Genomic DNA, 15,401 nt, shown 5'->3' with positions numbered 1-15,401 from the left:
ACGAAGATTACCGTATAAACGCCCGAATCATCATCACGAGCAAGAAATGATTATTTTCTCCCTTCGATTTGTTGTATCAACAAGATATTTCTCCAAAGTTGATCTAACAAATTAAAGAACTCTTGATCATGCTGTCTTGTTTGATGTCTCCACTTCATTGCAATCCTTCCTCATGTCAAGCTGAACACGTTGGTTTTATTTTAAAAAAAAAATATGAATATATTGGTTTTATTTTAAAAGAACTATATTCGCAAGTCTGTTCATTCACATAACCATATAGTAGTGGTATATATACTTATAGAGTAATTTGAATTTTTTAAATTGAGAAGTGCTATAATTATAATTTTTTTTATAAAAATAAATTAATAAATTAGTGTGATTTCATGTGGTAGGTAATATTTATTTTATAATAAAAATAATTTTATAATCTAACGAAATACATGATGTTGTATTAATTTGTAAATTTATTTTTATGAAATCTCTTAATAGTCAAAGTATTTATTTTTTAAATTATAGTCTGATAACTTGTAAGTGGTGAGACTATTATTTAAAGAAAAATATTTTAACTACAACGAGATCTTATAAAAATAAATCTGTAAACTGACGTGATTTGATTTGCATATTAAATTATAAAATTATTTTTACTGTAAAATCTATTTAATATATCATTTAAAACTATATCAATTTATGAATTTATTAAATCTCTCTCGACCTATAACACTTATATTATTCAATAGACATGCAAAAAGGGAGTTTTATTCAAACCAAACACCAAGCAACACCACTTCACCGCCACATACCACGTCATCGGAGTCTCCAAAATCTACAAGCATCCTAGTTCAAAAAGAAATAAAAATCTCCTACATCGATCAATGCAATGCAACAACTTGGAATCAATATGATTCCAAAGAGTAATGCATCTAGTTTGTTTTTACGTTAAAATTAAAATTAAAAATTAAATAAAATATTATTAAAATATATATTTTTAATATTATTTTTATTTAAAAATTTTAAAAAATAAAATTATTTACTTTATTTTATTTAAAAATTTTAAAAAATTATAATAATAAGATAAAATAAATTAAAATTGTGAAAATAACGAAACTCATAGGCTAACAGCAGAGACTGCGCATGAATAGGTTGGGTTCGGACTCTTCAGAGAGTGTCAGAAAGCCCAACTCAAAAGCTTGCTACGTGTGATCTATTGTCAAGAATCTCAACCATTAGATCTACTAGTGTCCGCGAGTGTAGGGAATCATTTCCCACCTCCAAATCTTCTTCTTTCCGTTTAGTCCCTCTTCCAGAAGTCCTTCTTGTCAATCACCTGAGAACCGCCTACGAATTAGAGCTCATCGGCAACTTCTCTCCATATGGTACCCATTTTTCTTCTCTCGGCTCTCCATTTCTCATCCTTATTTTAATTTTATGCCCCTTTTTACCTTTACTTTGAGGTTCTCTCTCTTGCCGTAGGGTTTTACTTAGTTAACTCATTTTCGTGTTTTAATCAATCTGAGTGTTTTCGCGGCCTATGAATTTTTATTTTATCCCGAATTGATCTAGTAGATCCGATTTATTGCTCTATCAATTTGAGAAAATTTTCTCAAGGTTAGGAATCTCTGAGTCAGGTTCGATTGAACTTCCCCAACGATTGAAAATTTGCGAGCTGAGCTAAGATTTTCTATTTATTTTCCTTCCCCTACAATGGTTCAGCTGGTAAGTGCAGAGTATTAGGGGGTTCTAAGAGGAAATAACATTTGCTTGCTTAATTAATTAAGTTTTGTTGCGACTTCTAGACGCACTTAGCAAGTTCTCTCTCAAAGTTTTCGTTGCGTGAGATTGTAGACAGATGTTTACTCGGCCTTCTGAAATCCATCTTCAGTTTGTATAGAAATTTGTATTTTGATAGAAATATGTGCTGCTCTTGGGAAGCTAAGTTTGATCGAGATTTCATTGGTTATTATTTTATTGTTATTTCAATGCACCCATTGGGGAGGCCATAAAGATCGGGTATAGTAATCCTGCCAACTCATATGAGTTTTGGGCATCATCACCTTGCAGTCTGCACCTGCTATTGGAGATCATAGAATCAGATTCTGCTGATGTTGTCCACCTTAGTAAGGAAGGCGCATGTTATCTGACCAAATATATTTCTCCAAGAGTTTTTTAAGAAAAAATTTACCTATGGAAATATTTTCCATGCGACTAACATCAGTCTAAACAAATGGAGCCTAGAGCTAATGCTCAGATCAGATGACACCCACCCCCAAAAGGGAAAAAGAAGAAACAAAAAGGAATTGTTCACAATACAGATACATACACACACACACACACACACACACACACACACACACACACACACACACATATATATATATATATTTTATAGGTAAAAAGAGTTTTATTGATCCACATAAATAGGCAAAGTCCGAGTACACAGGAAGTATACAAGAAAGAGCCTAATTACAAGCTACGTGCTACTAATAGTAGCGTACAAAACATTAAGACTCGCTCCATCCCATACAATAGAAGAGGCCCATAACAACAAAGTATGAAAGAAGAAGTCCCTACACACACACGCACGCACACACACACACACATATTTCTGAGACCAGTTTCCATTGTTGATGTTTTTCACCCCTTGGGTATTCGTTTTCCAGTTATACTTGTATGTGTGGATCAGGTCATGTAGGTATATCGAAGGTAGGTAGTATTGGTTTTTTATTCTTGAAATGGGCTTAAATTATACACAGAAGAATTAATTCAAATGAGGTAACTTCTGAATTTATTTTGACTGCAATATTCACATGTAATATTTGACAGGCACCCATCAAGGGTATTCCTTATTTGCGAAGGACAGCTTTGGCTTGGCACCACAGTGATGTGAGGGCCTTGGCTTTAGAACATTCAGCACTCAGGGTGCCACAACCGCTAATACTCCACAGCCTCCACCACCTCCCCCACCGCCAGAGAAAACCCATTTTGGTGGTTTGAAAGATGAAGATCGAATTTTTACCAACTTATATGGATTGCATGACCCTTTTCTCAAAGGTGCCATGAAACGAGGCGACTGGTACAGAACCAAAGACTTAGTACTCAAGGGTGCTGATTGGATTGTCAATGAAATGAAGAAGTCCGGCCTCCGTGGACGTGGTGGCGCTGGTTTTCCATCCGGCCTAAAGTGGTCTTTCATGCCAAAAGTATCTGATGGTCGTCCTTCATATCTTGTTGTCAACGCTGATGAAAGTGAACCTGGGACCTGTAAGGACAGGGAAATTATGCGGCACGATCCACACAAACTATTGGAGGGTTGTCTAATTGCTGGGGTAGGGATGAGGGCTAGTGCAGCGTATATCTACATAAGAGGTGAGTATGTGAATGAACGAATAAACCTTGAAAGGGCCAGAAAGGAAGCCTATGAATCTGGATTATTGGGCAAGAATGCATGTGGATCCGGTTATGATTTTGATGTTCATATCCATTATGGAGCTGGGGCTTATATTTGTGGTGAAGAAACGGCACTTTTGGAGAGTCTTGAAGGGAAACAAGGGAAACCAAGACTGAAGCCTCCTTTCCCTGCTAATGCAGGGTTATACGGCTGCCCCACCACTGTGACAAATGTGGAAACAGTGGCTGTTTCTCCAACCATTTTAAGGCGTGGACCTGAGTGGTTTGCCAGCTTTGGTAGGAAGAATAATTCGGGGACAAAATTGTATTGCGTATCTGGACACGTGAACAAGCCTTGCACCGTTGAAGAGGAGATGAGTATACCATTGAAAGAATTGATAGAAAGGCACTGTGGAGGTGTTAGAGGTGGATGGGACAATTTACTTGCTATAATTCCAGGTGGTTCATCTGTGCCACTTCTTCCCAAGCACATATGTGACGATGTGCTGATGGATTATGATGCACTCAAGGCTGTCCAGTCTGGATTGGGGACTGCAGCTGTGATTGTGATGGATAAATCGACAGATGTTGTAGATGCAATTGCAAGGCTCTCTTACTTCTACAAGCATGAGAGCTGTGGGCAATGCACACCTTGTCGGGAGGGAACAGGATGGCTTTGGATGATTATGGAAAGATTGAAAGTTGGGAATGCAAAGCTGGAAGAAATTGACATGCTTCAGGAGGTAACCAAACAGATTGAAGGGCACACAATCTGTGCATTGGGGGATGCAGCTGCTTGGCCTGTGCAGGGTCTTATTAGGCACTTTAGGCCAGAGCTTGAGAGAAGGATCAAGGAGCGTGCCGAGAAGGAGTTACTGGAGGCTGCTGCTTAAGCTTTCTGCTCAGGTTATTATTCTTTCATTTTGTATTTATTAAATGATGAGAAAGAAAGAATATAGCTGCTTAACTTGGGGGATTTGGTCGGTAATGTTACTAGATAGAAGACAGTTTGTGTTTCCTTTGTTTAGTGTCATGTAGAGAGGACTGTAGTGGCTGAATGGCCTTGGCTACTACTTCTCACTTACTGGAGGGCATGTAGTTTTAGTAATGTTGCTGCTTTCATCATGGAATCCGACTAAATTTTTCTGCTTCTTGGAGGAATATAAATGGTTACAGAACATTACTTGTCCAGTTGGGCTATGCATTCTTTCATGTCGTCATGGTTCTTTACTCTCTGGGGAATCATGCGAAAACACATAAGAAAACATTTTGATGATTGCTCACGGCCACTTAGGCATAAAAAAGAGGCTACTTCACCTCATTGCATGACCCCACATCATGTTTTGAGTCATTTGACTGAGGAAAAATCAACTGTATTGGTATGTAAGACATGCTGGACGAGCAACTCTATTAACAAAGTTCAGTTAATGATATGAGACCTTAATATATATATATATATATATATGAAAGTAATTCTTATGCATGCTTTTTCTCAGAATACCGAAAAAAGAGAAAGAAATAGACTCCAAAATAGGCTCGCCATTGCTGTGCTAGTTCAACAGGAAAAAATGTTTAACATTAGTCCAAGTAGATTTAGAAATCACCTTGAGATCTTCCACCGTATGGAGGGTAGGATATGTTTGTTCGTTGCTGGTTGCACTATTGGTAATAAATGTCTTGACAAATCTTTGCTGTGGGCTAAGGATGAATTTGTTTCTGTTTTGTAGGCTAAATGCTTTACTAGTGAATATCATTGAATAAAATGAAGACAGTGTCCCCAGATTTTGGGAAGATGGGTTACTCAGGCTTCTGGTGGTCCATTTGATATTCTGTTTGTTGCTAAGCTTGATCAAATCTGACTTCATTCACTGCCCCAGAGAAACCATGATTCGTTCTGGATATGCTGGGAAGGGATTAATTCATGTTTAAACGTTTCATTAAAACATCTTTTATGTCACATCACATGTTGAGGAATTTTGTCAATAATATCTGCAATTTTTCTGTTGTGTGACATAGAATGATCATATTCAACGGCTTATCAGCAAAAAACGAATGGTACTGCGTGCTATAATTCTCATCGATTCAGGCCTGAAATACAAACAACTGCAAAAAACACAAGGGTGTCTCTGGAAATCATATGTTACGATTCCACATCGACTAAGTATGAGATTGGTTGATGGTTTATAAGCCCTTAGGCACCCTTTCCTTGTAAGTTAGTTAACAAGAGAGTTCTATTTAGTGGGTTTATAACAAATGGTATTAGAGTCACTCCACATGTAAGGCCATGTTGCGATGGTTGCAATTGTGCGACACGGGAGGTGATGTCGGCATGATAGTATTCGCCCGGAGCTAGGAAAAAGATCTAGTACATAGCCAACTTGTGTGAGCACCAGGACCGCCGTGGACGTCGGTTGCGGAGCGTGGTGGTTGTTATGATTCCACATCGATTAAGTATGAAATTAGTTGATGGTTTATAAATCCTTAGACACCCTTTTCTTATAAATTAGTTTTCAATAATGAGTTTTACTTAACGGGTTCATAAACATCGTATGAATTGGGCAGTGTGATCTCGAGCTACTTAGATAGTTGGAACTTGCATAGACGATTGAGCCGATCGAGGTCAACGCAAGCTCAACGTGCACCCGTGAAGCGTGTGGTTCGTGTTTACGAGATTGGAAACTTAAGCCATTAGAAATTAGAATGGGACTTCCGTCTTTGTTGCGAAACACCCTTGCTTCTTAGTAGGCACATCTATTTTTCAGTTATCAGCAGGTGCCGTCTTCGGAGGGACACATGCAACTCCAACTTTTCGTTGCTGTCCAAAGGATATAGAACTTGAATACCATGGAAGTCCACTGATATTTCCCATACATTATATTTGTCAAAGGCAAGCACCTTCATTGCGAACTTTTCATAAAAATCTACCATTTTCATCAGCAAAAGGCTCCAGCATCGTCAAAATAGCAATGCGACATACAGTCATGAAGGGTACAAATATCGTATAATCATTTTAAAAAAGAGTGAAATTTATTATTAAAAAATTAAATTTTTTTCATAAAAATTTAATATTTATTTATTTTTTTAAAAATAATTACAAGACACTTACGTATTTTATGACTGTAAATCTAATTTTTTATTGTAAAAAATTAGAAATGAATAGAATTATGGATCTATTTTGACTTTCGATAAATGGGTTGAAAAAGTCAATCTGGTTTTGCTACTTATTATTCTCACACACCATACATTATACAGTTTATACTTATTTTTATTTTTTAAAATTTTTCTTTTAATTTTATTATTTTTAAATTTATTAAATTTATTATTTATTATTTATATACTACATATTTGATAAGAATAAAAAAATATATATATATTGTACGGTTTGTGAAGATGATAATAGAATTTTTCAGGCCGAAAACCCAACCCAATAACGTCTTTGCCTCGGCCTCTCTCCTCCAGGCCAATGCTTTCGTCTCTCTTTATCATTCCTTTCCTCCCCACCTTTTTCTAGGCCTTTCAGTTTACCTGAATATTATATTCATTAAAGTACGCTTTTCACACTCGACCTCGAAAGAAAATGAGAGCTCAACTCTGACAAGCACTGCACCAACAGAGAATCCCAACGTCTCTGCGTTCTCTTCTGCATTCATCAGTCTGAATTCGCGGCCAATTCTCTCTGTCGCTCTCTCTTGCTCCCCCTCCGGGGACTTAATTTTACCGCACGTGCGTTCTCTCTCAGAGCTGTGTCCTCAACCTTCCATTTTCGTAGTTATTGCCTTTTCCCTTATAACACCCGCTTCGACAATCTTACTACTCGTGTTTGATTCTTTTATCTAGATCTGCTGCTTTTTTTCAGCCTTACTATGCATTACTGTTTCCGTCTTTTTCCTCTTTCGTCCTTGATTCATTGCTCTGAATGTCATGCTGATCTTCTGTTTTTCTCTTCTTTTTCAAGTAATTGTATTGACTGCGACTGGAACTTTTTAAATAGAATTTTTCATCTTCATTTTCATTTTCTTCTCTTCCCAACTGTTACAATTTTCATATATATATATATATAACTGCTTCTACAGGAGTTGGGATTGTTTTTGCTATTTTGCTCTATCCCAGAGACTATGAAGCGTATGCATTTAGAAATGATTGTTTACTCTGCTATTATTTTGTTTTGGTTCGGTATACTCTAATATTATTTTCTTCATTGACTAATCATTTGTGAGACTCTTCTCATATAAAATAATGTTTACTGTAGTTGAATGAGTGGAGTGGGTTATATGTACGCAAGCAAGACTGTTAGAAAATTTTAGATTTGTTTCGTTCTCTTTCTTATTCTCAGAATCGAGGATCCTTTTTTTTTTTTTTTTTTTTTTTTTTTTTATATAGGCACCTTAATCCTTATATTAGAAATCGGTGGACTTCTCCGCTAGTTTTATGGTTCTTGTAGAGTTCGCGATTCTGATTTTGTTTAATTGTGTTATGGTTTCATATACGTAGATGCATTGTGACTGATCGTACCCGCTAAGGGCCCACCGGCAATATTCAATCACAATGGTGCTTGGGCTGAGATCAAAGAGTCGGAAAAGTGTTTCAGTTCAGGTTGATTACTTTATCCTTGTACAGGAGGTGAAGCCATGGCCACCATCAGAATCTTTGAAATCTTCTCGGTCACTGTTGATTCAGTGGGAAAATGGTGATCAGAACTCTGGGTCCTTTACTTGTGGTGTTGGGGATGGAAAAATTGGAATCGGCGAGTCTTTCAGGCTTCCGGTTACTTTATGTAGGGAAGTATCCAGAAAAGGCACAACCCGTGAAAGTTTTTTGAAGAACAACTTAGAGTTTTACGTGTATGATGCTCGAAAGGAGAAGGCTGTCAAAGGTCAACTCTTGGCGACGGCTACGATAAACCTTGCAGATTATGGAGTTATCAAAGAAACCATAACCATAAGTGCTCTGGTGAACTGCAAGCGGAGCTTCAAACACTCGACGCTACCAGTTCTTTACGTGACCATTCAACCTCTTGATAGAGATAGCTCTAGCCCGTCACCAATGGGCAGCTTGTCGAAGGAAGTGTCGCTGGACAAAAGCGAATCGTATTCGGAACTTACTAATGAAGGGAATGCTGAGGAAACTGAGATTGCTTCATTTACTGACGATGATAATGATGATCGTTCACCTCATTTATCACAAACCATCACCTCTTTTGCTTCCGAGGCTAGAGGATGGTCACCGCCTAAAAGAAATCAGGTGCACAATATCATTGCTTTCTTATGCGTTCTCAATGAGTGCATTAAAACAAGAGTAATGCCCTAAAGTGAGCGAGCGTCGTGCAGTTACTTTAAAAAAGAATGAGGTCTACTATTAAAAAATTAATTTTTTTTCCTGTTAGTCCCATATTTATTTAATTTTTTTAAAGAAATTGCGCGGTAGTTACGGACTCCACGATTGCAAATATCATTTCTGTAAAAACCATATCCCCTTTTTGTTTGGATTGATTTGTTTCCGTTCCTTTCATTCGGAATACATATTAGCTTTGCTTCGTTGCTTGAAGTTGAATTGGAAATAGGAATTTCATTTCTATGTGATTCGAGATTCCGGATGTTGTATAATTCTTGGATCTAATATTTGTGTCATCTAATATAATTACCTGGGTTTAGTGTGGGAGGGTAGTGAATGAGTCTCACATTGTTTAGAAAGAAGAAGTTATGATGAGTCAAATTGGCTCCAATTGTAACATTGAAGAGTATATGCCAAGATGTGGCTTCGGGGTTGTTGAAATCAATTCCAAACTAGGCCTTGTTTGGATAATGAAAGTGTCTAGTCTCATCTCATAATTACAACTTTTTCAAATTTCCACACAAAATATAATAAACAATTCAATTTTTTCAAATTTCAAAACAATAATAATATTAAAAAATAATATTCTAACAATATTTTATTCAACTTTAAACTTTCATCTCATCTCAACTTAACTTATTATCCAAACGGCACCTAAGTGAATTGTCAAACTGGAATTGGGCTAGTAATCAAAACCAATGTCTGGAGTCCAGTTCCATGCAATAGAACATTGAAATCAAACTTTCATATGCCTGCATGTAATTATGGTCTTATTGGGTGAAGATGCTTGAGGCTGTCGAAAGATGCTCGAGGATTCAGTATAGCAACATGGGATGGCTAGTTGGATGCATAAGTCGATACGGAATTGTATATATCTGTTCCAACTTGATGAATTTATTCAAGTTGTACTCTATTGAAGTTCTTTATAAGATGATAAAAAAAATAATGTATGTTTTGCTAGCTTATGGTATATTTATTCTTAAGCCACACTAACCACCTATCTGGAAATTATTTATTGATTTTGTCCACCTAGTTGATAACTCCAACCAATGTATCTATTCTTATTTTGAATGAATAATGGATATATTTGCAAAAGGCTCATAGTGAAGTGTGTAGACATTATGGTCCTGAACCTTGCAAATGGGGGAGTTAAATGAACTGTAGCTGTGACCTGCCTGTCTACTATGCTCATATTGGAAGAGGGACGATCTGATTCGTTGCCTTTATATTTTCCTAGCAGATTTCTTTGTGCAGTTTTGGGTTCATTAACAGTCACTTGTCTTTAAATTGCAGATCAAATCAGAATCAGCTAAGGATAGCACAGAAAGGGTTAATATTGGAATTTTGGAAGATGAAGAGAAAAAGGAGCTGCAGGAAAATGGACAGGGAGAATATGGCTTACAAGTGGAGCCATACAATCTAGAAGAAAAACTAGTTGGTAAATTATCAGAACATTCTGCCCTAAATCAAGTCAAATTCAGGAATGATACTCTTTCATTCAGGAGGAATTCACTTGGATTTGCGGAAAGTGTTCATAGAATTAATGAGCTAAAACAAATGAAGTCTGCCAAGAGCAGTGTCATGATCAGCACTAGTCAGCTCAGGGAACAGGGTGACAACATTATTGCTCCTGAAGCTGCTTGTACCACAAGTTTTTCAACTAATGAAAATGAAGCTACATTGAGTAGCTTGTCTGATGGAAAAGTCAAGTTAGAATCTAAAATTGAAATGATTGAGGAAGAGTTCCCTTTCAACTCTGCCAATAGCAATGGGATGTTCAGCACCAGTCAGCTCAGGGAACAGGGAGTAAACATTAATGTTCCAGAAGCTGCTAGTGCCACGAGCTATTCACCTAATGAAAGTGAAGCAACAGTACGTGGCTTCTCTGACGGAAAAGCCGAATTAGAATCTAAAATTGAAATGCTTGAGGAAGAGTTGCAGGAAGCTGCTGCTGTTGAGGTTGCCCTTTATTCAGTGGTTGCTGAGCATGGGAGTTCTGCAACCAAGGTCCATGCTCCAGCTCGGCGCCTTTCTAGGTTCTATCTCCATGCTTGTAAAGCAAGGTCCCCAGCTAACAGGGCAAGTGCAGCTAGAACTGCTGTTTCGGGATTAGTTCCGGTTGCTAAAGCATGTGGAAATGATGTTCCGAGGTATGTACAAAACGCCCTTCGTAGAATGTTTAAAGCATGCGCAAATGATGTTGCATATAAAAATTTGGCTGTGTATCATAGACAAAGTTAATCTTGTTTTGCAAATTGTCAAAACCTGAAGCCCCACTAAGCTGAAGCTAAGATGCTTGACTGTTATTTTAGTGATACATATTACTCATGCTGGGTTCCTAATTCAACTCGGAAACCTTCAGGAGAAATCATCATCTTCCAGGCTTCCAAGATTCTATGTTTGTTTTTAAGTTAATTTTTTAATTTTTGCCTTCTTTAAACAGGTTGACTTTCTGGTTGTCAAATTCAATTTTGTTGAGAGCCATTGTCAGCCAGGCAGTTGATAAATTACAACTTTGCGCTGGACCAAACACCAGCCGTAGTGGTGATGGAAATGGGTTGGGTGAGAAGTCCTCCCCGAACTGCCAAGAGTCATCTCTTCACCTGGAACAGAAAAATAATACGGCGGAATATTTTGATGACTGGGAGGACCCACAAACATTTATAGTTGCATTGGAAAACGTTGAAGCGTGGATCTTCAGCCGAATCATTGAGTCTGTGTGGTGGCAGGTCAAATTCTCTCTCTTTTTCTGCTGCTCTAAGTTCTCTCACAAAGAAGATTCTGACTTACATTTGATGACTAATTTATTTTGTTATTTGACTGTGTTCAGACTCTGACTCCACATATGCAACCTTCTGCTGCTAAGGGCTCAGGCTTAAGGAAATCCCATGGAAGGAAATATGGTTTAGGTGATCAGGAGCAGGTGAACTTCTCAATAGATCTTTGGAAGAAAGCTTTCAAGGATGCTTGTGAAAGACTTTGTCCTCTTCGAGCTGGAGGGCATCAGTGTGGCTGCTTGCCTGTGCTGGCTAGATTGGTACATTAACACATTCAAAATTCCTACCTCAAATATGTGCCATAAGTATGAGATTTCTGGTTTGTAAATCGGAATGACAACTTCAAGTTGTGTTTTGTCCAATCGTGTCACGGTTGAAAATCAAATATGAGGAGATAAATTTCCTAGCAAGCCACTTATAAAAAAAATATATTCATATAAAAAATTTGATGAATTCATTATGGTCAATGATGTATGCTTGACCTCATACATTAACGATAATAGCAACCTATTGGAGAGTATGTTGATGGCAATCTCTGTAGTTGTGTCTTTTGCTGTGTGAGCATTGTGGTATCTATATCGTTTGTGCTCTATTGTACTGTGGTGCAAATGCAATGTGTGGCCTGTTACCAGCACTCTAGTTTGGTGGAATAGTTGTTGTTTCCAAGCTCTCATCAATGGAATTCTTTTTGTACTTATGACCATCCAAATTAAGAATCTTAGCCATAGTTCGCTTGATCGAGTTGTATTTGAGACGGGGATGTTTTCTAATGAATGTAAGTAATAAAAGAACCTAATCTTACATGTATTTTTAGGGTTTTTGGAATGGCTACCTGCTCTAAATCACCTCAGCAGCCCATATTTTTTTTTCTTGTAACTTACACCTACGGATGTGTAGTGCTTTACTTATATAACTACAAGGTCATGTCCCATATTATAAATAGCTGGCTAGATCAAGTGCCTCAAAAGGAGGCAAATCCTGTACTTCATGTTTTCTGAAATTTGTTAGCATGTTTTTGTGTTTGAGATTTGTATAATTATTACCATTCTGGAATGCAGTCGGATAGAAAACTTGTGCTTTTGTGTTGTATTTGTAGGTAATGGAGCAGTTGGTGGGTAGATTAGACGTGGCAATGTTCAATGCTATTCTTCGCGAATCAGCTGAAGAGATTCCAACAGATCCTGTTTCTGATCCCATTAGTGATTCAAAAGTTCTGCCTGTTCCTGCTGGAAAATCAAGCTTTGGGTCTGGTGCCCAGCTAAAAAATGCTGTGAGTTCTCCCTTTCTTATCAGTAGGCCAATTTTATATCATTATCAATCAACCATTTTCATTATTTACTCACCTTCTCATTTCATCTCCCAGGAGTTACTGTTCTAATCCTCTTTAGTGACATTCTTGAATATTTTGTTTACTACTTTTGTCTCCATATCACAAAATTTACACCCTTTTGATCAGTCGGCAGTATATTATTCAAAATCAACTACACTGGGGGGTGTTTGCATTTCTCTCGATTTTTTGTGGGCCCTGAGAAATACAATGCTTAACGACATTATATCTCGCACACTAACTTGTCAGAATATGGTGGCAAAGAATCGACTAAGTTCATTGGCCAAAGAAATAAAAATAAGTAGCTTAATTAATTGATAGACGTGACTTGATGATTACATCTTTTGGATGCTTTATACCATCTTTGTGAAGTTGTGTTCATGTTACTTCTGTAGATGAATGTTAGGTATCAGAAATGAATAGTCATCGCATAACATCACCAGAGAGAACCCTTTAAGTTGTAAATTACAAAATTGATTAATTTGCTGGTCCTTGCTTCTCGAGAGTATGCAAGATGAGTCCAGTTTGATAACACTGTTTGGAGCCTTAGTTTGAGGACAAGTCTGATTATCTTAACAGCGGTCTTCTGTCAAATTCTTACAAGCAAAAAATTTCTTCTTTAAAGTTTGCTCCTTTTCAGCGTCAGTTGGGAGTTAGTTTGATCTGCATTCTGTTGAGTTATAACAACCCATCTGGATTCGTTTGAAGTTTCTTGTTCTGTCTTTGGACTTCTCTGAAAGTATGAAAGCAAATGATAGTCTCAAGTCCCATCATTGTGAAGGAATTCTTGATTAAAGTTCTTTGCTCTTCTTTCTTTGTGCTTGCAGATAGGAAACTGGTCAAGATGGCTCACAGATCTATTTGGAATTGATGATGACAATGCCTCTGAAGATGGGGTTGAACTTGATGATGACAAGAAACTGGAATGTGAGACACCCTTCACGCCTTTCCATCTCCTTCATGCATTGAGTGATCTCATGATGCTTCCTTTTGAAATTCTTGCTGATAGGTCCACAAGAAAAGAGGTAAAATCCTGTAACTTCAATGCTTTCGGTTGATTTTCCCTCTTCCTGTTCTTTTGCTTTGCATCACTGTTTGAAAGTTAATGTTTGTAGGTCTGCCCCAAATTTGGCGGGTCATTAATCAAGAGGGTACTTATTAATTTTGTCCCCGATGAATTTTGCCCAGACCCAATTCCAGAGGCTGTTCTTAAGGCCTTGGATTCTGAGGTTAGTCCATACCTAGCAGTGACTTGTATTCTCTGCAAAATTTTGCTTCCCACATGCTTGTTAAGATTTCAAAGGTTTCATTTGCTTCCCCTCATGGTTTTTATACGATTTGTTGATTTGCAATGATTCCTTTACTGGTAAATAAAAGAAGAGAATAATAATTTTCATCTGATGTAACCGATCAAAAAATAAATAATTTTCATCTGATGTAGAATCTAACTAACAACATCATTTTCCATAGAACTCACTGAATTAGCCTTGATATTCCTTTTCTGTTCGGCTTTATCTTGATTTAGGACCACCTTGAGGCCGATGAATTTTCCATTACAAGCTTTCCATGCACTGCTGCTCCTACAGTCTATCAACCACCTCCAGCAGCTTCACTAATAAGCATCATAGGAGAAATTGGAAATCAATCTATGACAAGTGGCTCATCAGTGCTTCGAAAATCATATACTAGTGATGATGAACTTGATGAGTTGGATTCACCCATGACTTCAATTGTCATAGACAACTTCCGGGTTTCTCCTACTTCGGAAAAACCCAACCTGATGCCAAAGAGAGGCGGAGGTCGAAAGGTTGTCAGATACAAACTTCTGCGGGAGGTATGGAGATCAGATGGCAAATAGTAATGTTTCATTTATTTCTCTCACGGATGTATGTATGTATGCATATAGAGATAGAGTGCTTTGGCTAAATAGTGAGTCTGGGACATAAAATTTGTACTAAAATTGAAGAGAAGGTGAGGTAACGTTAGGAGATATAGCTGGCTTATCCTCGAAATCTTAATTTGATCGTTGCCAGAATCATGTTGCATATTAGTTGATTATTGGCACTTAACAGAGATGTTTTGATCAGCTACAGGCTGCAACACAATAACTAAAGGTGAACTTTCATGATAATTTTCTGTTCAAGTTCATTTCAACTATAGTTACATTTGTTCAACTTCTCATTTTTATTAATCACCCCCTCTCCATCCTGTATCTTCGGAATTTGGCTATCAAGACGACTCGAGAGCTTGTTATGGCTTTACCAGCAACCCGAGTAAAATCGCACTCGCAACGTTCAATGCATGCAATTCCTTGCGATAACGACTTATTAAGGCGGAGTATGGTTAAGGAGGCGGCCAAACTGATGGCATCGACAAGCCTTCGAATGATATCCAATTTCGAGCCAGATTTCCGTGCATCGCCAACAAGTGCTATAGCAGCTCAGGTAGCTAGGAGTCAAATATTTGGGGAGCAAATCATGATCGGGGACGATTCCATTAAAAAATAATTCATCTTTTTAATTTCTCTTAAAATATTATATTATTCAACTGTTTAATTATTAATTCCTCAATAAAATTCTATA

General features: G+C 37.4%; 2 protein-coding genes across 4 annotated transcripts; both read left to right on the top strand.

Annotated features, from left to right (window-relative positions):
• The first annotated feature begins 2,667 nt into the window (after window positions 1-2,667).
• On the top strand, window positions 2,668-5,392 carry LOC121255003 (NADH dehydrogenase [ubiquinone] flavoprotein 1, mitochondrial-like). Its single transcript, XM_041155301.1, is given in 4 exon segments — window positions 2,668-2,700; window positions 2,821-2,887; window positions 2,890-4,290; window positions 5,112-5,392. Coding segments are annotated over 3 exon segments (1,488 nt in total). The 3' UTR covers window positions 4,278-4,290; window positions 5,112-5,392.
• A 1,400-nt stretch (window positions 5,393-6,792) lies between these two features.
• On the top strand, window positions 6,793-14,993 carry LOC121255593. Of its 3 annotated transcripts, none has more exons than XM_041155979.1 (9): window positions 6,793-7,107; window positions 7,876-8,625; window positions 10,009-10,865; window positions 11,159-11,444; window positions 11,546-11,752; window positions 12,589-12,762; window positions 13,647-13,844; window positions 13,935-14,048; window positions 14,397-14,582. In XM_041155979.1, exons 2-9 carry the CDS (start codon window positions 7,930-7,932, stop codon window positions 14,433-14,435), a joined length of 2,571 nt encoding a protein of 856 aa, XP_041011913.1. In that variant the 5' UTR covers window positions 6,793-7,107; window positions 7,876-7,929; the 3' UTR covers window positions 14,436-14,582. The 3 variants fall into 3 exon arrangements, with proteins under 3 accessions (XP_041011913.1, XP_041011911.1, XP_041011912.1); XM_041155977.1 differs by having other exon boundaries at window positions 6,794-7,107; window positions 14,345-14,993; XM_041155978.1 differs by having other exon boundaries at window positions 6,794-7,152; window positions 14,345-14,993.
• Window positions 14,994-15,401: the final 408 nt, after the last annotated feature.

The sequence above is a fragment of the Juglans microcarpa x Juglans regia genome, chromosome 3D (genome assembly GCF_004785595.1).
Source record: "Juglans microcarpa x Juglans regia isolate MS1-56 chromosome 3D, Jm3101_v1.0, whole genome shotgun sequence".
Taxonomy (NCBI): Eukaryota; Viridiplantae; Streptophyta; class Magnoliopsida; order Fagales; family Juglandaceae; genus Juglans; species Juglans microcarpa x Juglans regia.
The sequence above is the reverse complement of the archived record's forward strand: the minus strand, read 5'-3'. Positions and strand labels throughout refer to the sequence as shown.

What these genes read in the sequence shown, in the direction of transcription:
- LOC121255593 (XM_041155977.1), top strand. Translation starts at nt 7,930, where the DNA reads ATGGTGCTTGGGCTGAGATCAAAGAGTCGGAAAAGTGTTTCAGTTCAG. An exon ending in GTGCCCAGCTAAAAAATGCT is followed by an intron (nt 12,763 to 13,646) that starts GTGAGTTCTCCC and finishes TTGTGCTTGCAG; the next exon opens with ATAGGAAACTGGTCAAGATG. An exon ending in ATAGGTCCACAAGAAAAGAG is followed by an intron (nt 13,845 to 13,934) that starts GTAAAATCCTGT and finishes TAATGTTTGTAG; the next exon opens with GTCTGCCCCAAATTTGGCGG.